The sequence below is a fragment of the Callospermophilus lateralis genome, chromosome 2 (assembly GCF_048772815.1).
Source record: "Callospermophilus lateralis isolate mCalLat2 chromosome 2, mCalLat2.hap1, whole genome shotgun sequence".
NCBI classification, from domain to species: domain Eukaryota; kingdom Metazoa; phylum Chordata; class Mammalia; order Rodentia; family Sciuridae; genus Callospermophilus; species Callospermophilus lateralis.
The window spans coordinates 65620965-65647718 of record NC_135306.1 but is presented as its reverse complement, the minus strand read 5'-3'; the positions used below and the strand labels follow the sequence as shown (position 1 = coordinate 65647718).

Sequence of the window (26754 nt, the reverse complement as noted above, 5' to 3'; positions counted from 1 at the left end):
TTCAGCCAAAAGCTTCAAAGCATTTTTGCCATTAAGGAATGGAGACACAGCACAGATAAAAGGTGAGAATATTCAAGTAGAAGGGGGAAGCTCTGCCCCAACACTTTGGAAGGAAAGCATTCTTAAGAGACATGAGCGGGTCTCCAAGACGAGGTGGCGAAAGTGAGCAGTTGGCTGCTCAGGGAGGCAGCAGCCCATTTAGCCGTCATGTTTAGATAGAGGACAGTGAGAATTCCAAGCTTCTACCTGCTATTAGGAAATGTCAAGTTAAGGGAAAAAGGGGAGAAAACTAGACGTCTTCAGTCAATATTTCTAAAAGTCAAGTGATAGGTGGTAAATCTCAAAAATGTCTACTCAAAATGCTTGTCAAAAAAGGTAAAAACTAATAAAAACAACAACAACAACAACAACAAAAACCCTTTTCTAAAGCTCATGTTCTTTTGCAAGCACCCGTGACTGGTAAATGCAGCAACAGAATTCTGAAGAAATAGCTAAGAATTTTGTACAATAGGTTCTTAAGGTTGGACTATCTTAGGTGAAATATTAATGTAGTTATTTTGTTTATTTGGCTTTACTGGTAGCATTAACATGGTGCCAGTTGGCAAAATGTGCTGTCCTTGTTGATACAATAAATGTTGGTCATATGACCTTTAGATATCATTTATTTAAGAAAAATAAAACTGATTCTTTACCTTGAGCATGTTTTTCAAGAAGGTAACCAAATAAGTCTTGAGACCAACTTTATGGATAGTATGGTTCTAAATTACATTTGATTATAAATCTTCATTTGTTGAGTTAGAATCCATTATTAATGTTTGTTTATGCTTTGGCATATCTCCTCTGGTCCTTTTCTATGTCTGTTTAAAAACCATGAAGTTGTCCTTCACTTACAATTTTATAGCCTGTGGGTGGTTTTTTTTTTTTTTAAATGTCATAACAAGCATTTTTTCCATTCTTTAAAAGCACACAACTGTAGAATCCCTAGCATTCCATTTCTCTGGTCCTTTCTCTGGTTGTTAAACATTCCAGCTGCTTTGAATCATTTAATTAATTTAAATAATCCTCTAATGGACATCTTCATGTCTACATCTTTTATCTGTTGCAGCCTAGAGTAAATGACAGAAGTAAAAGTATGCTTCAGAGTGTGCCTGTCAATGTGGGTAAAATCCTGGGGCTTTTCTTGCAAAGGCTAGTGGGGCCTTAACATCTCCTGACATCTCTCTAGCTCTGCCTCACATTAGCTAGATGGACCTTTTTTCTTCTTGGTAACTGAGGAACATAATGTAGCGAGTCTGTCTTGATCCTTAGGGGGATTTTAACAACTACCAATTCCATAACCGAAAACAGATCTATCCCCATCCTGCTGTTTTGTTGTTGCTTCTCCTGTGCTTCCAGAGCCTTGGAGGTCAGGTTCCAAGTTTGTTATGAATTCTCAATCAGATGAGATGTCTGTAGTGAATACTGAGTGTTTGCAACACCTATTTTGGAACCAACTCAGGTTTCTGAGTCTTCTCTGAATAAGGGGCTGCCACTGCGATCTTGGGGAAGTTCTTCAGCAGTCTGTATTCAGCTCCTTAGGATTCTGATCCTGGAAAGCATGGTTTTTCACCTACTGCCCTGAAATGTTGATCCAGCCGTTAAACTTTTCTCCCCATATGATTTTCTATGTATGATTCCTTCAGGACTGTAACTTTTCTGTGAAATTCTTTTGACCCCAAGTGAGTATTCTAAATCATGACATCATTTTCTTATGGGGTTAAGAGAATTACATTTTTACCTTTACTAGTTATTGTAGATAAAACTTATTTCAGCTTTGGTTAAAGATCTCTTTTTCAGAATTATCTATTTGAAATTGTCAGTCAATCAGCTTGGGCAGGTAAAAAATAAATAAATAAGAATAGAGGAGAAAAAAATAAAAGACCCTCACCCAGTATCAAATTTCTTGCATTGTACTTTTGAAAAAAAAAATAATCAAAAGACATAGCAGTCAGTACATTCAAGGAATAGGTTTTCTTAGCCGGTCTTTAGCATGGCTGAACTATACCTAAAATGTCATCAATGGTAAAGCTGATAATTATGTGAAGTGTATAATATATGCAGTCTCCATTTTTACAGTCATTTTGGATAGATAGGAAAATATTGCCTTTTGCTTTGTGGAGGTAATGGGAAAAAAATTGGTTTCCAGATGAAGCATAACAAATTAAATCTCAGTAGGGTGTGTGGGTGGGCTGTGCATGCAGGGCTTGCAAACCATCATTTGCAAGTGGTCCATAGGCTTTTCCATCTCACACATATGACATCTTGGCATGTCCCTGTGCCCGTTCACCTTGCTGGAGAGACAAGGTGCTTGGCACTCACACCTGAAAATTATTAAATCCAATAAATTTGTACTGCCTCCACACCCCTTTCTTAGCAGAGTCACACTTTGTAGTTTGGAATGGGTCATTGTATGAAATGAATCTGAAATCCAAACCTTCCGTGGACCCACCATGGGTAGCAGTGTACTTCAAAGTAGCAATTTATTTAGGCCTTAAATTGTGTAAAATAACATAATGGAAAATACCTGGAGGGGAGGATAGTGTTTCAACAAAATCAGATCACCTTCTGTAAACCGTTATACAATTAGTCCATTGTTTTATAGTTTAAATTAAAAAAAAAAAATTCTGGCACTGAAAAACAGTTTGAAAAGCCTTTGCTGGGCTCCAGTTTGAGAAGGAAATCCCAGGAAATTCAAAACTGTGTCAGGCTGCTTTACTTCCTCTTTTTTTTTTTTTTTTTAATTTAACCTGTAATTTTGAATAAAAGCAAGTTACTGTGGCAATCCATTAGCAAATGTTTCTGCCACCTGAGTTCATTTTGTTAGTTATGTGAAAGCTATATGCTGCCTAGGACCCCAGATTTTCCTGTCTGTGATACCAGGGGAGCCACTGCTCCGGCAAGAATGGGGAAGGGTTTGCGTACATGTAAAATATTTGCACTCTGTGGGAAGGAGAGAAAAACACAGAAGAATGGATTTCTGATCAGTGAGGTACCAAGAGTTAAATATAATTGGGAGAATTTCCTCCATTTTTGTAGAGAATGGCTTCTTGATCCTGGGTGGATCATGAGATATTTGAAGAAGGAAAAAATCATAAAGAAACTTCCAACCATGGAATGAGAGATGGGTCCATGCTGGTGACCTGGAATGGGTCATAAAGAAGGGATTGGTCATACTGCCATAGCAGAGAAGTTGGCCAGTAAGACAAACTGGGGAGTCACGTCCTGGTGGGCACTTAGATATTTGAATAATAAAGAAAGCAATGTAGTCAAGACAGCTTTCTTGGGTGGCTTCTAGGTTTTTCTTTTGCCCATGTCCTCTGTTCTTAGGAGCGGGGAAAAGTAGAATAGGAGGATCGAGTCCAATGGGACCTTATTTTTGAAACAGAATAAATTTGTTTATTTCTCATTTTACAGTATTGGCACACAGTCTGAGAACATTCAGCTCTCTCCTTTATGAGCACGGATAACTCCAGACTTGTCTCCTTATAGGGTCTGGGAGTTCTAGGGTTCAGAGACAGAGACAGCAGACCAAGATTGCTGTTGCCATCGCGCCTCTCTTAGAGTTTTATTGCACACTTGGTCTATACCACTTACTTTTTATTTCACCAGTAGCACAGTTGAAATGAAGGGTATGTCCATCACAGGTGTTCAAAGCAAAAATGTGCTTCTAATCTCTCAATAGAAAAATGACACCATCTGTTGGCAATGTAGAAAATGACACTAAAGATGCCATGGAGGGTCAGGTGCTAAATCTGTGATTACAAAGAGGTCTGACTTTTGGGTTGATGCTAGGTTATAAAGAATGCTAATTATAAAGAAGCCACTCCGAGAAAAATGACTATCTATAATTCTTCCCAATTGCCTTTCCTATGTTTACCTATTTGAAATAGGTAAAATGTTTGTGTGTATAAATCTCAGAATGGTAGAAAAATATATCAGGAATCGTGGCCCTGTATTGAAGGTGATAGTAAATAAAATCATCTGGGCCACATACTACATGGCATAAATTACAGAAATACAAATGCATTTCTCAACCTGCAGCCGGTGGGGGGCGGGGGGTAGGAGGGTGAAAGAACACCTTAATTCTTGCCACAATAATGTAAAAATCCAATTCCCTAGTCTCCTTTTTACAAACCTCTTGTTTGCCCCCGATTTTAGTATTCATGAGGCCCATATATGCATTAAAAAACAAAACAAAAAAACAGTGACCCAGTATAGCAGAAAAACTGGCCCATCCCTTTGACAGAGGATTTTCGGTTAATTTATGCAGGCCCCTTTTGCACTTCAGCTTTTCCCCCGCTGGTTGCTAGGCAACCACTTGAGTTACTGCGCATGCCTCTTTTATGATAACTGTCATTAGGATTATTTTTTAATTGTGTAACTGGGACTGTGGGTTAAAACAGCATATTGCCACTCGTGCTTTGCCACTGCCTTCCCGCATTCCCACACACTCCTGGAATCACCTGAAATCTACATGGCAGTGATTCTGATTTTTTTGTTTTGTTTTGTTTTGTTTCCGGCTGCACAAAGGAACTAGAGATGGCATCATAAAGGGAGAGTGAGAGTTTTGTGGAAAATGACTATACCATGTATCACAAGCTGTTATTGATCTGAATAGGCCAAATCAGTTATTAGGATCTTGAACCTCAATTATATATCTTTGTTCCTTTAACCATGACGCTTTCCAATATTAAGGGATATGAAAGGCTTCTGTTGCTTTGCAGGCTGTTTTTCAAAAATTGCAGCATGCTAAGAATGTGTCACTTTGAAAGCTGCTTTTAAATAAACCCACCACAAATTTGGGGAAGGGTACAGCACTGATTCTACAAACAGGCAGCATCCACATTTGCCAACTATGTTTATTCTTTTTTTGCATAAATTGTTCCACCCAGATAAGTGCCATTAGGCAAGATGAAGGGTTTCCTGGGGCAAGTGACAAAGGTATGCGCAGCTCAGTATGTACAATATTCAAGAAGGAACAAGACCAAAAAGATAGTCACGGGTGCATGCAAAAGCTTTTCATCTGGCTTTCCACAGTGTATTCTAACATATTGAGTTACTTTCTAAATATAAAGTGAATTTTGAAGACAAAGGAGTATAGAAATAATGCCTTATGCATTTTTTTAACCAACTCTATTATTCGTTTTAAAATGGAATTTTTGGCTGAATAGGTTATTTAAAATATTTCTCTCATAACGAGAGAGATTCAGTCTGAAAGTAATCCCCAGTGCACTTCCCATATCTTATGTGTTACAGAAGTGGGGATCTAATTGTGTTCTAATGTGATTTGAAGTTGGCACAAGGGAGGGGCACTAATCTCCAGCATAGTTCTGGGATTTTCCTCAACTTAAAAAGACCCGTGTCTATAGGCATGGGATGTAATTTGCTTTGTTGACGTTTTCTGAAATAAAACCTCTACCGAGGAGTGCTTGATCTGGTTTGTTTCTGTTTGTCTCACCCATCCTGCAGTTCAGGGCGACAGCTCAGTGAAGTCTTCATTCAGTTACCTTCCAGGAAAGAATTACCAGAGTACTATGAATTAATTAGGAAGCCAGTGGATTTCAAAAAAATAAAGGTAGATATTTTGTTTACTAACTTTATTCTTCAACTAAATAAAGCAGACATGTGGATTCATTGAACTGTGTAGTTGGGGCTCAGCAGTGGTATCCTGTCTGACCACCTGAGATCTACAGAGGGCATACCACCAGAAAGGTGGGGATGTCCTTGTGCCTTCCCATGCATGTTACTTACTCATGTATGTAACGCGTCTGTTACTCATGTTGGGAGCTTGTGTTATGTTATGTTGCCTTTTATTGAAGACCTTTCAGACTCTCCCCTCCCATTGCTACTCTTGTCCCCCATCCTATGCTCCTTCCTCCACCCCCCCCCCCCCAACACACACCAAGGAACACTAGTGGGAGGGTGGTCTCAGTGAACTTTACCCCTGGGGCTGTGAAGTCCCCACCCCTGGCAGGGCCCCGTGCTGTGTAGACAGAGGGAGAGTCTGACTTTCTTAACCAACTAATAATTGTTGCATTTGTCCTCTTCACTTTTTTCCCCCAAAATTTCCATCAGGAAAGAATTCGTAATCATAAGTACCGGAGCCTGGGAGACCTGGAGAAAGATGTCATGCTTCTCTGTCACAACGCCCAGACCTTCAACTTGGAGGGATCACAGGTGTGTCTCTAGTTGAGTTTTTAACCTTAAGCATGTGCCTGCTTTCCTTCAAGCGAATCTTTTAACTTTTACCCTATGAATCACTGCCATACTGTACCAGAAGGAGAGTGAAAAACTAAAAAGCTGTATTCTGTGCTCCCTGTGTAAGTCAATTGAGGTTTTGGCATTTTCAAATTACCTTTGTGCCATAGCTGTGCTGTCTCCTTGCATTTCCCTTCGAGGCTTGTCTTATAATTAGAGGAGGACTTCAAGTCAGTCATTTAAGGTAATGCTGAAAGCCTGCAGTACTGTTTTTGCTTTTATAGAGACTAGGTATTGGATTATATTTATCTTCATTTTATCATAACCTGGCATCAGGAGTTGAACATACCATGATTTTAAACACAGAGGCATAGAGTGCCTCTAATTTCTTAATAAAAAAAAAAAAGAATCTTTTTGTCAGCCCAATTGCAATTCTCTTTACATTCACTTCACTTATCAAGTCTAAGAGTATATAAGTGACAAATAATCAAATATCAAAATAATGAGGAGAAGGGCACCTCGACTTTAATTACACCTCAGTTACTCTCACCCTGTCTTAAGAACTCACTCTTTGTATTTCTGTCCTCATGCCCAGTGAAGAAGAAAGAACAACATGACAGGTCAAGGTGGCTGCCAGTTAATGCAGTGTCACACCACCACCTAATTCCTTCAGCGGCTCTCCTGATCTTACTCGTCTGCCTTCATGTCAGTTCCATTCATCAGATCAGAATGTGCCTTGAGCAGATTCTGCATTTCCAGGTTAATAGTACTGTTACCTTCACCATGGCATGAGACCCTCTGAGGAAAGTTATGAAAGGCAAGACAGAGGAAGTAGAAGAGTCAGCAAAAAGAGCCTTTGGGGAATAATTCATTTTCATCTGTAGATAGATCTTTGGATTCTTTATGTCAGTATGGCATTATTAATTGTGATATGCATCCAGTTCACCATCTGTCCATTCTCTCACCATCTCACAACTGAAATGGGGTGACAAATGGCTCTTGCTTGGTTTTCCTTCTAATCTGCCCTGGATACTAGTTTCTTTCTCAACCACCTTCTTACCCTACGCCTTTGCTGCCCCATGTTTTGAGTGACACACCATCCAGAGTGAACTTAAATAACCTCTGGGGAGGGCTCATTCTCTAGCTTCATCTCCTGCCACTGATGCTCCAATCAGATGGGTCCCCTAGACATCTGCTTTTCTCACATGTACCTCTACTAGCATTTTTAAGATCACTCTAGGTTCACCTGCAGTTGTAAGGTATACAGAGACTCTGTGAATCATTTACATCTTTACAAGATGGTAAGATCCTGCAGAGTGTAGCAGCATAGCCAAAGAACTGGCTTTGATTCAGTACAAGCTGCATCATTTTTACTCTGAACTCCCCACCTTTCCCCTTTGTTCTTTCACACCTTATGGTATCTTTCTCACCCTTAGGATCCATCAACACTGATGTCTCTGGCAAATTCTGACCCAGCAGCCCCCTCCCACAGTGTTCTCTCTCCTTTGGTCCTTTACTTTCCTACCGTGCTTGCTGCTGCTTACCACATGTTACCTGGCCACTTTCTTAAGGAATACATTTCTTTTTCCTTTATTAAAAGTTCCTTTTTTTTTTTTTTTTTTTTTTGGCATGGTTGTTCAACAGATCCATAGGACTTTTCCCTTTTCCACCTTGTGGAACTGAAGTTCTGTGTCTCTAACAACTCTCCTCCTCCCCTACCTTAATTATTGCTAACTATCACTCTAATTTGCTTGAGTTGTTACAAATGGAATAATCTCAGTGTTTGTTTTTGATGATAGGCTTATTTCACTTAGCATAATGTCCTCAAGGTTCATACATGTTTGAGCATGTGATAGGATTTCCTTGCTTTTCACAATGGAATAATAATTCACTCTATGTATATACATTTTAGCCTTTCATCCATCTATAGAAATTTGGGTTGCTTCTAGCTCTTGGCTATTGTAAAGAACACTTTTAAGCACGTGAGAATGCAGATATCTTTAAGACCCTGTTGTTAAATTATTTTGGATAAATACCCAGAAATGGGATTGCTGGATCATATAGAACTTCTGTTTTAAATTTCTTTTTTTTTTGAACTTTCTTTCTCAACACCTACACAAGGCTGTGCGCAAGGTGTATGCATTACGTACTCTAAAAAGTAAAGTGTTGATTGAATGATTATTGGCCAGCACTGATAAGTTCAGTAACAGGAAATAGCATTTTAAAGAAGGTGGCTTTGCCATGGTATTACCATTGTGTTTAATAGAACAATTCAAATAAAAAATATGGTTTTATAAAGAGCCACCTGTCTCCCCCAAGCACGCGCGCGCACACACACACACACACACACACACACGCTTTGAAATGATTTTAACTGCATTTGGACTTGGTCCTGTAGGAATGTGTGTGCCTATATTTGGGTCTGTTGGGTTTTCACGTGGGCATAACAGCTGATGATGTTTCCACTGTCATTCATGAAATACAAAACTGGTGTGAGTTGCATAAGGAAGAGCATGCCGAGATTGTGCATCTTGGGTCCTCAGCTGACAGATGCCACTTTGACCCCTCAGATCTATGAAGATTCCATCGTCTTACAGTCAGTGTTTAAGAGCGCTCGGCAGAAAATTGCCAAAGAGGAAGAGAGTGAGGAAGAAAGCAATGAGGAGGAGGAAGAGGAAGAGGAGGAAGAATCCGAGTCTGAGGGTAAGGCTGGGCATTGGTCCCTGTGCTGCCTTGCACCTTTCTACCTGTACAAGTGCTTCTTCAGATGCTCATAGTCTGCTTTGTCCTCGCTGGGCAACCTTAGGCCATGTGCTGCTCAGGTTTCCTCATCTTAAAATTGAGGTAAACATGTAAAGAACTGAGCACTCCTGGAGTGGTGCCTTTGAAGGTCAGTGCAAACTTGGTGTGAAGTTCACCTACTACTACTTCAGAAACCTAGAGGGCTCGGAGGGTGTAGATTACTAAGCTCCACCCAAGTTTCTGATTCAGTAACTTATGGTGGAACTCACACATCTACGTCTGCATTTCTAATAAGTTCCCACAGGAAACTGGTGCTCACAAGCCACACTTTTGAGAATGTGTCAAACTGAATTGAAACCGTGGTCCATTGTATTCGTCAGAATTTTTTTGTGTGTGTGAGAGGCTGTTGTTGTGATCTTTAAAATTTTGTTCATCCTGGATTTTTGCATTAGTTGTTTTTAAAATATTACTTTAAGATATTTTTGATACCCTCTGTGTTTTATACCAAGGCAGTATTAATATTTCAAAGGTAAAAGCTGTCTTCAAAGTTCTAAAATTTCTTCTAATTGTTTTTACCCCATACCCGCCCTCAATACACCTCATGAATTACGTCCATACTGTTGTACACTCAGGCCATACTTGAAGAAACTTTCTAGGCTTGTTTCTAATTATATACTTAGCACTGTTGTCTTAGCATATTTTTTTAAAAAAATTTCTACAATTTCATTAGCCAATATGTAATTCAACATTTTGAGAAATTTCTTCTCAGTATTTTGTACACGTTTGTATCATTCCACAGCAATGAGTGTTGTTCATCATCAAGATATATTAATAACATTCATTAATGAGTGTACCAAAATATGTTAATTTTACACTTGAATTGGGCCTTTATTTTAAATAATGCTTTTCTAATCATTGAAACTTTTTTTGAGGGGCTGCTGTACTGGGGATTAGAACCCAGGTCTCTTGCCTGCTAGCAAGTGCTTCACCACTGAGCCACATTCCCAGCCATGAAAACATTTTTAAAATTTCTGATGCATACATATTGCCACAAAGTTGTTTACCTTCTCACCCACACACCTAAGTACCTCTCTCCACACCCTTACCTGCTCTTATTGTTTTTTATTGATTTTGCCTTTTATCATGAATTTAACCTTTCTCAATTTGGTACTGAGAACGTTTCAGGTGTACATATGCTGACATAAGAAAACCTTAGACAGCTATTGGTAGGACTAACCTGATGGTTTGCTCTGTTAGCCTGCTTGTCCACAGCAGCTTGTCAGGTGGGTTTTTCAAATTCACTAGCACACAGGCATTATAACTTTAGTGTCCCATGGTTCATTTGAATTATGCTCTTGAAGATGTGTTTTCTTGCTTTTACTGCCAATCTTCTGTTCTTTTATACCTCACATGGATTTCTGTACTCCCGGGTTCAGAAGATGTACCCTGTATAGATGAAGACACTTCATGTTTTCTTTCCACATTACTCAGAAATGCCCTGTATGGCCGGGTGCAGTTATACATCTGCCTAGAATACTGGTGGCTTGGAAGGCTGAGATAGGAGGATCTCGAGTTCAGAGCCAGCCTCAGCAAAAGCGAGGCACTAAGCAACTCAGTGAGACCCTGTCTCTAAATAAAATACAAAATAGGGCTGGGGATGTCACTTAGTGATTGAGTAAGTTCAATCCCCCAATCCTCCCCCCCAAAAAAGGAAATGCCCTGTATGAGTGGCTGATGGCATTAAGTTTTTTAAAGGACTTCCCATATCTTTATACACTTCCATTAATCTTTTTTTTTTTTTTTTTTTTTTTTTGTCTCGTGCTAAATTGCTACACCCAAGGCTCACCATCTCATAGCAAATTAAACTGCAGACATCTGGATATATAAGGAATAGAAGCTAGAGTAAGAATTCCGTTTTGTGTACTAGGATTTGTAGCTCTTGTCTCATTTGAGATAGAAGAAGGGCCCATGCAGCCATGACATTAGTTCAAAATAACCTTACTCTCACCTCTTTTGATAGTTTACATTTCCCCAGGAGGTTTTGTGTAAATGCTTTGTGGGTTCATTCACCTCACAAAAGAAATTTGAAGATTTCTCATTCTCAGATTCCTTCCACAGCTTTGATTCCCCCCTGTACAATATCTCCAGGTGCCTTAAAACCTACCAAACACGATATTCTAGCAAAGCTGAAAACTGGTTTAAGTGAGAGCCCCATGTTCCCAGTAACCTCACCATCACATTTACTGAATGTGTTATCAATGGATGGTTGTCCCAGGAAGCCAGGGAACAGATTCTTTCGTGGGTCAGGATACATACCTGTGTCTGTACCACAGCACTTTGAACTCTCACAAAGTGAGAATGGAGACGAGTGCAGTCATTCTGATGGCTAGTTTGACTGGGCACTGATAGAAATGTACCATGTGGATATGTCTGCCATGCCCCCTTGCAAATTCTACTAAGCTAGGTTAATATCCAGATTCACTTCATTTGTCCTCGAAGTAAAGCTGGAAGCTTTAGCACCCAACACTGTGGGACTGGTCAAATGACATGTACCATAAGATGGAAACTTTTTAAGTGCTAGATAAAAAATGCCCCACATGTAAGTAAAAAGCAAGGTAAGGACTATGAAGATTCAAGTGTATAAAATATTACACACACACAGAGAAGTGGTTGTAGGACTATACTGTCCCCACCACTGAAATAATTACCAGAAAGAGAACTGACTGTAGGGAGAGAGAAGGGGGAAAGAAATTTTCAAGGGCATGTCTTGATTTTACTTTCCATTTTATGCCTGTGTCATTCAAAATACTATTCAACTCTAGTTGACTATTTTTAAATCAATTAGAGTTATCTACACTGTAAAAGTATTGGCTTCATTTATTATCTTTTATTTTTTAATACAAAATTTCTATTAAATAACTGCACACACGCTTCATTGTCCTTGCTTAGCCACTAGGAGAAAGGGAGAGGATCCAGTCACCTCTGAGACATCTGCTTCTCTGTCACTGTTTTGTGTGACTAATTTCTCACACAGAGGCACATTCCTGTGAAAGCAAGCAGCAGCTGGAAAGGAGAACAGGACTTTGGGAGGTTCTGGGCACTCCGGGACATTTGGTTTGTTCTCCAGGTGGGATCATTTTACTCTCTATAAAAAGATTCCTTCGAAAATCTTCATCCTTGTCTGTTTTGTTTTTCGTTGTAGCCAAGTCTGTTAAGGTGAAAATCAAGCTCAATAAAAAAGAGGAGAAAGGCCGAGACAAAGGAAAGGGCAAGAAAAGGCCAAATCGAGGAAAAGCCAAACCTGTAGTGAGCGATTTTGACAGCGACGAAGAGCAGGATGAAAATGTAAGTGTCATGCTCACCCCTTCTCGCCTGAAAGGTTCCTCGAGGAGGGATCTGAACAGAGCTGCAGGATTAAAACAAGGGATATATTAGCCCCAAATGCTATTCTTATAGTATTAAAAAATGAAATGCTTCTGAATCAGTTTCCCTCCTCCCTCCTTACTCGTGTACGCGCTTACAGTTCTCTTCATGGCTGATTAATATTTTATATCTATCACACCCAGCATGGTGCCTAGTGTATAGCAGATTAGATGAACTAATGATTAAAGAAAGAGCAAAAGTTTGGTGTCAATTTTGTGTTGCTACCTAAGGGGCCATACAATCAAATACTTAGAGCTGTTATTTTTAATATTTGGAAAATTCAGGCAGCATTTATTGAGCTAAGCCCTGAAATAGGTGCATATTTAATGCTTGCATTAGCATCATGTGGAAGATGTCACTGTCAAGATATTGCATGCTATAATAAGCCAATTCTTAGGTCATATGTGTTTTGCTCCAGGTCATGGGGCTGGATTCAGTCCTGGGTGGTGTGACCCAGTCTAGTGCACAAAGCTCACCTGTTTAATAGAACAATGGCAGACACTTCTAAATTGCTTTCCACCTTGTTCACTTGCCTGAGGAACTCAGGTTCCTTGGTGTCTACCCCCTCTGTATTTTTCTTTCTGGGAAGATAGATTTCTATCTTAGTGTCTCTGTTAGTATGATTTTCCACTTTGGCCTGGCTGGCAAGTTTCAGAACTACCACCCCACCCCTATCCTAACCCCTTGACCCAAGTGTTTTCAAGTGTCCTTAGAATTTTGTTGTCTTTAGATGACTTACCAATGGGCAGGCCTCAAATGCCTGGTATTCCTCTTCTCCCGTGAGTTTTCTAAAACAGAACTAAAACCAAATTATTAGCCATAAACTTTTGAAGCTGTAGTGAAAGGCAGCAGGGAGCAGCATGGCTGTAGATGTTGTTTGGCTTTTTCAGTGAGGAACTGCCCTGCTTGACCTAGAGTCTGTCCTTGCTGCATAGGTGTAGAAAAGAGATCTGGGGCATTAAAAGTCGTCTCTTTTCTCCTTTGCCTCTCCCCCACCCCTTAAACATGGGATTTTGTTTCATTTCGTCTTTTTTACTTATAGGAGCAGTCAGAAGCAAGTGGGACCGATGACGAGTGATTCATCCGATGGACCTTTTTCCATGGTAGAACTGAACACTTCCCTTTCCCCTCTCTCTCATTTCTGCCCAGTGAGTTCATTGTCATTTGGGTGCTGGGTTGTTTCTATGTCTTCTTCATCATCTATAAACTAGCTTTAGGATAGTGCCCGACAAACATATGATATCATGGTGTAAAAAAACTCACACAAATATTTGTAACATATTGTGACCAAATGGGCCTCAAAGATTCAAAGATTAAAACAAGCTTTTGATGGAAAATATGTGGGTGGATAGTATATTTCTATGGGTGGGTCTAATTTGGTAACGGTTTGATTGTGCCTGGTTTTATCACCTGTTCAGATGAGATTTTTGTCTTTTGTAGCACTGATAACCAGGAGAAGCCATTAAAAGCCACTGGTTATTTTATTTTTCATCAGGCAATTTTCAAGATTTTTATTTGTTCGGTATTGTTTTTTTTACACTGTGGTACATATAAGCAACTTTAATAGGTGATAAATGTACAGTAGTTAGATTTCACCTGCATATACATTTTTCCATTTTATGCTCTATGATCTGAAAAAAATGCTTTTTGAATTGTATAAGATTTATGTCTACTGTAAACATTGCTTAATTTTTTTTCTCTTGGTTTAAAAAGTTTTGAAAACGCTATTGAATATTGCAATCTATATAGTGTACTGGATGGCTTCTTTTGTCCACCTGATCTCCTCTGTTACCAATGTGTATTGTCTCCTTCTCCCTAAAGTGTACTTAATCTTTGCTTTCTTTGCACAATGTCTTTGGTTGCAAGTCATAAGCCTGAGGCAAATAAAATTCCAGTAATTTCGAAGAATGTGGTGTTGGTGCTTTCCTAATAAAGAAATAATTTAGCTCAACAAATGTTGCCTCTTGTTTTTCAGTCCTAGGGGATTGAGATCCTTGTGCCTGAGGTGGCAGTTTCCTGCAGAGAACTGGGCAGGGCTTGGAGGAGGGGGGAGATCAGTAGGGCCTGTCTCCTGGAATGATCTAGGTGGGTTCCCAGGGACAGGAGACTATTGCTTCTCTGACTCTAGATAGCAGAGATGGTGCTACAGACCAAGCCACCCTAAGTCCCATTCAGCCTTGTCTCATGGCTTAGGTTCAATTTATTAACCAGAAAGTCTCTAAAGCTATTTACATATACAGAACACACCTGTATACCTTTCTACTAAGGTCTGACAATCATTACCGTTTTATTCTCCCTCCCTGCTTTTCTGCAAACAATTGAAAAGTTAATTTAGTCATCACACTTTACCCCGATTCTTTAGCATGAATCTTCTGAGATTAGGTCAGCCATAGTCACATGATGATACCAAAAGGAAATAGCCATAGTTCCTTAATTTCTAAGGTATAAGTCATTGTCACATATTCACAGTTGTCCTAAAATTGACTAGTATGTACATGTCTTTGACTACAGTCTTATCAAGGCACGTACTTTGCATTTGATGGGTCATGTTTATCTCTTTTATTTTAAAGTTCTCAAAAACCCAGCCCAAAGATAGGTGCATCCTTCCCGAAAACTGATGATGGGATCAAAACGTTCTCCTTCCTCACTAGTGGGTGGATGGGAACTTCCTTTAGAATTGTCAAGGGAGAAATCAGGTGGAACTGCCCATGTTGTATCCTACTTTGAGTCTCAAAGGAAATTTGACCCATGCCGAGCCCCCCTGAGAAACTCCTCTCCCTAAACAGAATCTCTCATGTATGAATTCCAGGTGTGGGATTTGCCAACTAGAAGAGGTCTGGAGATGTCCATGAAAGAAGAAGCCAGATGAGGTTTTCTTAATGAGATGATTTAGTTTCAGTTCAAAGATAACAGCTTTTCCCTGCTTCCATCTCTGCATTTTCTAAATTGTATGTGCTTTTTGTGATCTCTTGACTTCAGAAATATTGCTGTTCTAAAGCTATCAATGTCTTTATGGTTCAAGATCTCTTGTGCGAAGTGTTTTCTATTCCTGTCGCTGCTGTGTTGCTCCATAATGGAAGTGAGAGCCATCCCACTCCTTCCTACCCATGAATCCTCCCTTTGCCTGGCATATGCATGCTATATATACACTACACACCTGTCATCACAAACAGCTGTCTCAACTCTTCATCACAGTGTCTGTGTCATTCATCTTATCATGTAGGCATTATATCATGACAAGGAAAAAAAAAGTATACACTAAGCATACGCTATCTGCTGCTTGAACAAACCATGGGGACTAAAGACTTTTTCAGCAAAACTTTGGGAGCTGTCAGTGGATGGGGCAAATGTGAATGTGGTGACTACCTATATTCATGGCTGACCCCCACCTGGTAAGTGGGTCATGGCAGCTGTGATCTCAGATGCCACAGTGGTGAGGCAACAGCAGAGTGGTGGATCACCCTGAGCATGCACGTCCATCTGTGTACCACATCATGGCAGCCATTTGTTGAGCAGTTACTGAGGCTCAGAGGGCCTAGTTATTTGCAGGCTCTGAGGTTTACTAGGAACAAAGGAGGAAGCTAAGAGGATCAGGCCATGCACCAGGTCCTTGAATTCTATTCTTATATTTAGCTGCATGAACCTTGTAAAGAACGTATAGTTCTTGTTCGCATTTTACAAATAAGGACAATGCAAACCAGATTGAATAGCTGTGGCCTGTGCACCAAGGCTACCTTTGGAAGGTGAACTGATCTGACTTCAGAACAATTATTCCTTGCTGCCCTGCATCTCTAGTGATGAGTCCTAGAACTGGTCTTGTTGATAAGCCCCAGGCACCCATACGCCTGACACAGTGACACAGCTGGGCTTGCTATAAAGAAAAGTCCTGCTTTAGTCTTCTGGCTCTTTTGGCTGAGAATGGAGTTTACCACTGAAATATAATTTTGTTAGCTGAGCACCATTACCGTGACTCTTTCTCCACAGGACATTCCCTGAGGCCCAAGATATAGGCAGATCTTAAAACGCTACTGGAGGCCAGCTATGAATATAGAAACCAAGTTCACATTTGACCCACCCAGTGACAGCACCAAGGTGTTTAGGCCTCATGGTCTACAGACGCCCTGACAGGTCTGCTCTTCTACTCTCCGTGGTTTCAGTTGCCCGGAGACAAGTATAGTCTGAAAACATTAAATGGAAAATTCCAGAAATAAGTTTTAAATGGTGTGCTGTGATATGACAAGATCTCACACCACCCTACTCTGTCCTACTCAGCACATGAATCGTCCCTTTGTCCTGCATCCTCATTCTGTGTACACTACTCACCCCTCAGTGGATGAGTAGCTGTCTTTGTTACCAGATCAACTGTGCAGTATTGCAGAGCTCTTGTTGGAGGAAGAAGGTGGATGGTAGGCTAGCTACACACTACAGTTGCTACTCCATTTATCACATAGGCATTGTGTCATCTCACTCTATCTCAAGGGTGAGTACAGTACAATAAGGTACTTTTGAGAAAGAGACTCCATATTCACATAATTTATTGCAGTATTGTGTTAACTTTCCATTTATTACCTAAGTACCTGAGGTAATAAACTCAGAAAAGGGTAGGACTGGGTTTGTGGTTCAGTAGTAAAGCGTTTGCCTTGCATATGTGAGATACTAGGTTCGATTCTCAGCACTGCATCTAAATAGATGAATAAAATGAAGTTCCATCAACAACTAAAAAAATTTTTAGAGAAAAGGGTTGTTTTGGATCACAATTTTAGAGGTTCCAGTTTATGATCTCTTTGCCTTGTTGCTTTGGGTGAAGCAGCATGGCATGGCAGGAGTGTGGGACAGAGTAAAACCATTTACTTACCTCTTGGCCATAAAGCAAGAGAAGAAGAGAGCGGGGCCCAGGTTTTCACAATTACCATTAGGGGCATGTTCCCTGTGCTCCAAAGTCCTCCTAAGAGGTTCCACCTCCTGAAGGCTCAGTCACTCCCAACAGTACCACCTGAGATAATTTGCCTTTAACACACGGACTTTGGGTCACATCTAAGATTTACGCTAAGCTCATATATTTGATAATTGTTCTATTTTATTATTATTATTATTATTGAACTGTTAGTGTGCCTAATGTGTAAGTTATAATTTATCAGTTATATGTATATAGGGAAAAGCTGTACAGATAGGGTTCAGTACTGTCTGTAGTTTCGGGTATCCACAGGGATCCTCAAGTGTAGCACTGTACATCTTTTTTTTTTTGGAGGGTTACCAGGGATTGAACTCAGGGCCACAGGACCACTGAGCCACATCTCCAGCCCTATTTTGTATTTTATTTAGAGACAGGGTCTCACTGAGTTGCTTAGCACCTTGCCATTGCTGAGTCTGGCTTTGAATTTGTGATCCTCCTGCCTTAGCCTCCCAAACTGCTGGGATTTCAGGCATTTGCCACCACCTCTGGTTGCACTGTACATCTATTAGCCATGTCTGCAGTTCCACATCCAGGAAGACTCAAGTTCCTATGCATTTTTCACTTTTTCATGTGGAAATTCTGGAATCAACTCCAGAGCCACCTTCAGAACAGCCCTGACTGCCCCCTTGCCCAGCCTGGCCTCTTGGCTAAATAAGTCCCTCAGCCCTAGAATGGGATATTTTAAATAAACCTCTTGATTTCTAATTAAAAAGGTTATATAGCCCAAATGTACAGGAATTGGATACTGTCACATTGTCACTTAACAATGGGATATATCCTAACAAGTATATTGTCAGGTTGTGTAAACATTGTGTCATTACTTACATAAACTAAGATGGCTACAAGTGTCACAATATAATCTTGGGGAACAATCACCATATGTGTAGTCAGAAACATGGGAGCATGAACTGGAGTGTAGCAGGTATGTAAAGTTTTTTAACAACCTCCTTTCTTAAGCAGCTTATTATAATTTTTCAGGTGAGAGATACAGTGTGGCCCTGACCTAGAAATCAATATGTGTGTTATTCTGGGCTTTCCCAGACTTGTTTGGATTTTAGTTTCCTCTACAAAGTGTGAAAAGTGAGTTGTTCAATAATTGTAAGCCTTTCAGTGGACATACACCTTTACATTGCCAAAGGTTTCCATTATGTTAGAAAAAAGTTGCTTGTAAATGTCATAAAATATCCAGAAAGATTCACAAGATTAAGAAATAGCCTGGAGGTGACTTTTAAGGGCCCTTCAAGCATTGATGGTTTGGAAATCAGTGTTTCTCAAAGTGTGGTCCCTGGACTTGTAGCACAAGTGTCGCTTGGAAACATTGTGAATACAAATTCTCATTGCTCATTTGAAACCCTCTGAATTAGAAACTGAGGGTGGGGCATAGTAGTCTAATAAGCCTCCAGTCAATTCTGATGCATGCTCAGGTTTGAGAACTGCTGCTCTAAATCCATCTGATTCTTAATCTCTACTATTTCATTCCTGGAAATAATATGAGGCCACATTGGTCTTTTGGGGGCAGGCAGAGAGATAGGGTACTGGGGATTGAACTCAGGGACACTCAACCACTGAACCACACCCCCAGCCCTATTTTGTATTTTATTTAGAGACAGGGTCTCACTGAGGTGCTTAGCACCTCACTTTTGCTGAGACTGGCTTTGAACTCAGAGATCCTTCTGCCTCATCCTCCTGATCTGCTGGGATTACAGACGTGCGCCACCATGCCTAGCCACATTGGTCTTGAATGAGATCACTAGAACAGGCATGAACACCCGGCATACGTTGCCATTCCCCAAAAAAATAAATCAACATAAACGGGAATAACTCATAAGGCTGAATGTCTTTTTTGCGGAAACAGCTCTTCTGTCTTGCATGTTACAAGGCAGCAATCTTCATTTATGCCTGACTTAGACCTCATTCAGATTGATTAACAGTTGGGGGAAATATCTTTGGCTTGCTTAGCAGAAAGGTAAAGTCATTCTCCCCTTGTGAATAAATGTCATTCCCACAGGAATTTTATGTTAACAATCAATCTCACTACATGGATATCTGGAAGCAATGGGCAAGTCTAACCATTTAGCATTCTGCATTGAACTAGATGAAGTGCCATTTCTATCCTTGTTTACATAGCTGTGAATCTGAGGATCTGAATCTGTTTTGCCTGAGGGCGGGGGCGGGGGGGGGGGGGGGGGGGGAGGGGGGTAATGACAAATGATGCGGCCCTAGGGGAGAAACCATGACTGACAGGGTAGAAGGGCTTGACTGTGATCCAGGTGAGCTGCGTATGCCCCTGGTGTTGTTTAGGATGCTGGTCTTAATGGAGGGCAGAAGTGACATGTTCCAGATGAGGAGCCCCTTTATGCAAGAGGTGTTTTGTGTTCTGCATTAGATTCTGTAAGGATTTTCCAAATTTTTCTAGTTGAATCAAGCAAGGCCACCAAGTCTGGAGACTAGAGAGAAGCCAGTTTCCTGTTTATAAACACTGCTTTTTGTTATGTACAAGAAAGCGGCCTCATCCTCTGCAAACCAAGAGCAGCTGTGAAGCAAGGCTCACTGTGGGATTATAAACCTCAAAGAGAACAGACTCATAGTCCCTCAAGCAAATAATATGTATTTTTTAATTCTCTTGTAAAAGTTTTAATTAAATTCCTTCTCTGGGATTAAAAATTGGACATGTGTCCACCACAACCAGTGAAATAGTACAAAGAACATTAATTTAGAATTCGCCTCCCACAAGGCAATCGGCTTTAAAGGCCTGATGTGGTCACCTTTCTTCTTGGTCATATAATCACATACAAGCAGGTATGCTGTAAAATTTCAGCTCCTCCACTATCACCAATGCAACCTGTTTTACAAGAGGAAGCTGAATTCAGTAAGGAGCCTGCCATCTTGACAGTTTCTTTGAGGGAGATCAAGATCAGATTTTATTAAAATATGATTGCAAGTGTGTCTTTCCATATTGGATATGATTAGGATTCAGTATAGGTCATGACATAATTTATGATTGGTGGAAACAGCACGGTGAGAATTTTGAAGATGGGTCAAATAATCTTAGGACATGACTCTCAGGCGATGCTGCCTACTAAAGAGTTGGTGTGTCTTTCAGGAAGCCCCTGCACAAGCAGTAGCTCCTGGCCTGGGCAAGAATCTCCTGGATTCTTCGTGCTAAGGAAGACAAAGGAATCATAGCCTGAAAGCTCTGTGAGGATAAATCCTGTTAGTTCTCAGCTGTATTTTAAGGATATTTTAAGCGTTGGTTTGTTATTGGTTTTTTTTTTTTTTTTTTTTTAATACCGTGCTGTTGTCTGCAACTTGTCTTTCCCACTTAACAATACATTGAATATTTTCTTTCAAGTCAAGAAACAGAGACTAATCTTATTCTCTATTATAAAGAATATTAGTTATGCTCTTTTCCATTATAAAAGGAGTACATGCACATTGTAGAGACGGTAGAAGTGCAAGCACACACTTGTGTGTGATCGGAGGGTCCTTCAAAGGCTATGTGTAAAGGGTTGGTTCTCAGGGAAAAGCAGCTTCTGGAAAGTAATAGAACCTTTGGGAAGTCCTTAGGTCATTGAGGGTGCACCTCCAAAGAGAACTGTGGGACCCCGGGTGGCTGTCTGTTTTTCTGGCTTAACATAACACTATCTCCTGAGAAAGGGTGGCACGACCTCCTGCCAATGCTATCCACTTTCCTCATTAGAGGCCAGACCAATGAGGCCCAATGACCTGGGACCATGAACCTCTAGATATGAGAGTTAAATAAGCCTCTTTTCTTCAGAAGTAGCCTGCCTCAGGTATTTCACTATAACAACACAAAGCTGTCTAATCTAGTAGGAAAATTTTTTTGAAAAAAATTCACGTGTAATATTATCACTCGTAGAGATGTTTGGGAGACTTGCAGCCTCCTTGCAGCATGTAAGGACTTGAAGATCTCTTTCCCATTCACACAACAAAAGAAAGATAGAACTAACCGAAAGTTAACAATTCTTAACTTTATCCTAGAATGGTGATCACAGGGCAGAAGGCAGCCTGTGAAAGTAAACAGGCAGATGTGGAGTCCCAATCTACCTGAGCAGCAACCCAAGGGCAGAAAACTCAGAGTAAGCAGTACCAGGAGAGGAGCCTTTAGCAATTCCTTAATGTTTGAGAGCTAAAAGCTCCAGGGAGTGAACTGTACCTTCAGGAGCCTCATCAGGTTCTCACGTGAAGATCTGGAACACATCATCTTGTGTTTCCCTAAGGGGAAGGGGCAAAGTAGACATTTTAAATACACTCAAGGTATTTTGTTCTTCTTCATGTGGCCTGCCCTCAAGAGAAAGTCAGAGCCTAAGCTACAGGGGCCTTTTTCAGAACCTGACCAAGCTGGCAGAAGGGAAATGCCCAGCTGTAGTAACCTCTAGCCTTCCTGTTTCTCCTGGTGCCAGGGACAAAATGAAACTGAGAAGCACTTGTAAAGGTCGTAGCCCAGGGGCACAGGCTGACGACTAGACTGAGACCTAATCAGAACTCTAGGAATCTTCTCCCTGAAACCCCACCAGTAGTGGGTCCCTGTATAATAACAGGGCAGTACAGTGAAAAGAGCTGGGCATGTATTTTACAACGCTTTAGGGAAATACAAGACAACAAGGAAATAAAAACAAGGATACCAGAGGAAAGTGTGGTCTGATACCTATAGCAAGTAGTTAGTTTGCATAGCCTAATCCCAGCCAGATAAATATACAACAGCCACGAGCCAAGACCTCATTACCTCAGTTCTTTTTGCTCAATATATTGTGCCCTGCTTGGAGCAAGAAATGACAAGGTACACTAAGAAACAAAAAAAAACATTTTGAAAAGACAGAGTGAGTATCAGAGTCACTAGAATTACAGAAATACTAGAATTACACCTTCCAGAATCAGAGTTTAAAACAACTAAGATTCATATGCTAAGAACTCTAATGGAAAAAGCAAAAACACATGTAAGAATAGATAGGTAGCCCTGTGTGGTTGCATCCACCTATAATTCCAATGACTCAGGAGGCTGAAGCAAGAGGATCACAAATCCAAGGCCAACATCAGCAACTTAGTGAGAAGTAACTCCTGAAGCTGAGGCAGAAGGATCACAAGTTCAAAGCCAGCCTTAGTAACTTAGTGAGACCCTGACTCAAATTTTAAAAAATAAAAAGGCTGGGATATAGCTCAGTGGTAAAGAGCTCCTGGGTTCAGTTCCTAACACCCCACTCCAAAAAAACAAAAAAACAAAAAAACATTTTTATTGTCCTAAAATATTTTCTTACATGCCTTTGCCACTAGCCTCTTCCCCTGACAGTCTCAGCTTCCTGTCACCATAGTTTTGCCTTTTCTAAAATCTCATATAAGTAGAATCATACCTCATATAATCTTCTGTATCTATTTTTTTTCAATCAACAATGTTTTCAAGATTCATTCATAGTACATTATTTTTGTGCCTTTTTCTTACTGAGTAGCATTCATTCCATAGTTTGAATATTCCACAATTTGATTATCAACTCACCTTAATGGACAATGGTGATGAATGTCTGGGTTATTTACAGTTTTTGGTATTACCGATAAGGCTCCTCTAAATACTGACATGCAGACCTTTGTGTGGACATTTTCAATCCTTATAGCTGAATATTGAGGAATGGGATTGCTCGGTTATGTGGTAAGGTTTTTTTTTTTGTTTGTTTGTTTGATAAGGGTTTAACTATATAATAATAGCAATTAGATACCTGTATGGAAAAAAGTGAACATAATTCATTACCTCATACCATACACAAAATGAACTTAACATGAGTCAAAATGGATCTTAAATTTAATGGATAAAATGGTACATTTATAGGAGAAAACAGAATATATTTGTGATGTTGTATTATAAAGATATTTTGTAAATAGTACACAAAAATCAAGAAACCAAAAAAATATTGACAAAATGGACTTCTTCAAAAATTAAAAACCTTTGCTCTTTGAAAGACACAACTATGTAAACAAAGCAAATCACAGACTAGGGTAAAATATTTGCACTCATACATCTACCAAAACACTTGTACCCAGAATGTGACGTGCACATGTGTATATGTGTGTGTGTGTGTGTGTGTGGTGTTAAAATAAACAGGCAAACTATCCAATAACAAAGTGGGCAAAAGATGTGAATAGACACTTCACAAAAGATGAATGAATAAACACATGAAAAGATGAATGAATAAACACATGAAAAGATGCTCAACACTCTTCATCATTAGAGGCAAAATAAAGCCACAACAAAATACCACTACACACCCATTGCATTGACCAAAATAAAGAAGATGAACAGACAATAAGACATGGGCAACTAGAATTCCTGCAGTGATTCTAGGAACACAAAATGGTTTAAGCACTTGGAAAGTAATTCTTTTCAGTAGCTATATGATATTCCAGTGCATAGGTATGTCATAATTTAGATAATACTTGCTCTTCTAACACATATTTTATTTGATACTATTTGAGACTTTTTCCCCCTACTGTAAGTAATTCTATCCAATAAATTAAATCAATTTTGACTATAATTTTGAACTATTTTTTAAAACAATAAGATAAGTTACCTTTAGATCATTACAAAAAATATTTTTCTTCCAATGGGTTTAAATAAAATACCTTAAGTTAATTGCTTTTTCTTTCAGTCATGTTTATTTTTGGTCAGTTAAAGCTTCTAGTCACGTCTTATTTGCTTAACACTGCAATTTTCTCTTATATTAATGAGGCTCTGCAAAATTACTTTCCTTGTATTTTTACCCTCAAAGCCCCTAATTTTTAGAGAGATTCTAAATTACACCTGTTTTCAGCCTGCCAGTAGCTTATGTTCCACACTTTACTTTCATGTAGAAGTGGATTCCTCAGAAGGCAAAGTGCCTGTATTTTCCCTGCTGTCAAAATTTGTAATAGGGTTAGGGCTGCTCTGAGGGTCCCAGAAAGGCAAAATTTGGGAAAAGCAGGAGCTTGAAGTCTCTTTTGGCATTCCCCCAGCTGGTGGGACTCTTAGCACAAGCTTATACCACACCCCTGGCCTTCCACAGACTGGTAGCTCTTGGGGAAGCTGACTCATAAAGGTGATACTAGCTTGAATTATCTCGTGAAATTATGAGATTGTTGTTTGCTAAAGTTTAATAAAGACACCATGATTTCTCTTTTGGGAAGTTTCAGCATGTGGAATATTTGGAGTGAATGTGACCTCAAGGATCAAGTTCACTTAAGGAGAAACAGCCCAATGGTGGTCATTCACATTTAAATATTTCCAGAGAATTCATACTCATTACAGCATTCTTTAGGCTGGTCAATTTGTATAAATAAAAATTTTTTAAGATTATTCAATATTATACAGATTCAAGTATGGGTACCATGTATAAATAAATGAAAACTTCTAGAACATTCTACCCAAGTAGAGTACCCTACAGGGACAATCGATGCCTTATTACAGTGTTAAGATGGCATCATAATTGCAGTGTCTAATTCCCAGCATGCTTTCCATCAGTGTGGCTTAAATCAGCCCATGTGACCTTACAGAGTTTCTATACACTCCCTGGGAGTATGTCCTGGGAATCCAAATCCTTAATAAACAGCCTAAAAAGGGAGAGTTTCTCTCGAGTCAAATTTCAGTTTCCATACTTTAAAGTCTGATCCCAGTTTTCAGCCTGTTTCTCGCCTTTGATGATCTTCCTTTAAAAAGCAACCTATGCTCATTGCTGGGGGAAATACCAAAGGGAATCAACTCCAGAAACTGTTAGCAATTCCCATGTTAGGAACACCTCCCTGTGCATTCCATTACACCTTGCCTTCTCCAAGGCCAAAGACTCTCCTAAGAGAACAATCTGAACTGGCAACTACTCAGTGTAAGACTGATGTGGTGGTGTCTCATTACCCAAGGAGTGCCAAATTGTCTTGCCTGCTTTCAAAGGCAGGGCAGATACAAATTGCAGCATCTGGTTCTTGTTCCAGAATGGATGAGAATCACAGCTTGGATTTGGTTCAGAATTGTTTCACTTCTATTGACCTCCAAACCAGCAAGCAGGAGGTACAAAAACTGACCACCAGAGAAGGGTACTAGTATACCAACACACCACGCAAAGATTATACATCAGTATGTGATCATACCACTCTGTGGCTTCTCTCAGCAGCTTTCAGAGGTGAACCCAAAGTTCTGTAGCCGACACCGCACTCCCAGAGTGAGGAGCCTACTGGGTCAGAGCAGTTCTGTCACATCAAATATGTTAATAGGAGATATTACATGCACACACAAGCAAATGCAAATGTACTAAATTCACATATTTTTTTACATCTTTGAAAGACATTAATGTCTTTCAATTAATGATGTCATAATTTTAATAGGCAACAGTGTTTGTTCTTTGGTAGTGATTAAATAATAACAGTTACAATAGAGGGTACCTTAGAGTCAATAAAATACTGGTTTTTTTCTTAATGCCCACTCTATGTAGCATACAATGCACATTCTCTTACACCTGACTTTTTTCACTTAATGTATCTTGGAGACCATTCAGATCAGTGAAGAAAGACTAGGCTCAGTCTTTCTAATCCCTGTCTTTCAGTGCATTATCATAACATATAGAGTTCCATATTGATAGAATATTCTAGTTATTTCTAGACTGTGTTTTATTAACATTACTAAAAATGGTAAATGCTATTAGTAGGGTGACTGTCAAATGCCCTGGGGACAAACAGATGGGACAGATTATCTATAGATTTGGGAAGGAGGTACTAGAAGGTTTTATAGAGAGTGTGAGGTTGGTTTTGAGACCTGGGGGAAAGGGGTGACATGAGACAGATCAAACTGTGGAATTTTAATCTGGTCAGGCCATGAGAAAGACCTCACCAAAAGTCATTGTATGGATGACCTTAGAAAGTTCAGATTTCAAGCAATTCACAAAAAATGTCCAAACCAGAGCACTTAAATATCAGCTGCATCAGACTTGCTAGAAGCACTTGCAAAATCACAGATGACTGGGCTCCAGCCCCTAGAGCTTGTCATTCATTACGTCTGGGGTGACATCTGAGAGTTCCCATTGTGCACATACTCAGCAGTGATGCTAAGGCCAGCCTCTGAGCCATACCTTGAGAGTGACTACTCTACACGAAAGATTATGAACTAATTACTGTTGGTTAGATTCAGCTGGCAGACTATTTTTATTGGACCAGTGTTTTAATTTTTTTGCATTAATTACCAACATTTAAAAATAGTCAGATTTCTCATAAAAATCTAGACTTCAAACTTCTGTTGGAAAATTTGTTAATATAATAATACAGAACTGTATTTCTGCCTGGGAATAACATGCACATGCAAATCACAGGTGCTGCTTCTTGAAAGGTTACAAAGGCCCATCTCTATTTATTTACAATATAGAGGCTTCTGT

At 39.8% G+C, this 26754-nt stretch overlaps 1 protein-coding gene across 8 annotated transcripts in view; it reads left to right on the top strand.

The window, feature by feature from the left end:
* The window catches only part of Smarca2 (SWI/SNF related BAF chromatin remodeling complex subunit ATPase 2), a 165012-nt gene extending 150702 nt beyond the window's left edge, over positions 1 to 14310 (top strand). For all 8 annotated transcript variants that reach the window (XM_076846022.2, XM_076846024.2, XM_076846023.2 and 5 more), the window contains 5 exons: positions 5509 to 5614; positions 6115 to 6216; positions 8808 to 8940; positions 12182 to 12324; positions 13445 to 14310. In XM_076846022.2, coding sequence (XP_076702137.2) covers positions 5509 to 5614; positions 6115 to 6216; positions 8808 to 8940; positions 12182 to 12324; positions 13445 to 13480 — 520 coding nt within the window. In that variant the 3' untranslated portion in view covers positions 13481 to 14310. The remainder of the gene's footprint in view (positions 1 to 5508; positions 5615 to 6114; positions 6217 to 8807; positions 8941 to 12181; positions 12325 to 13444) is intronic.
* The last annotated feature ends 12444 nt before the right edge of the window (positions 14311 to 26754 follow it).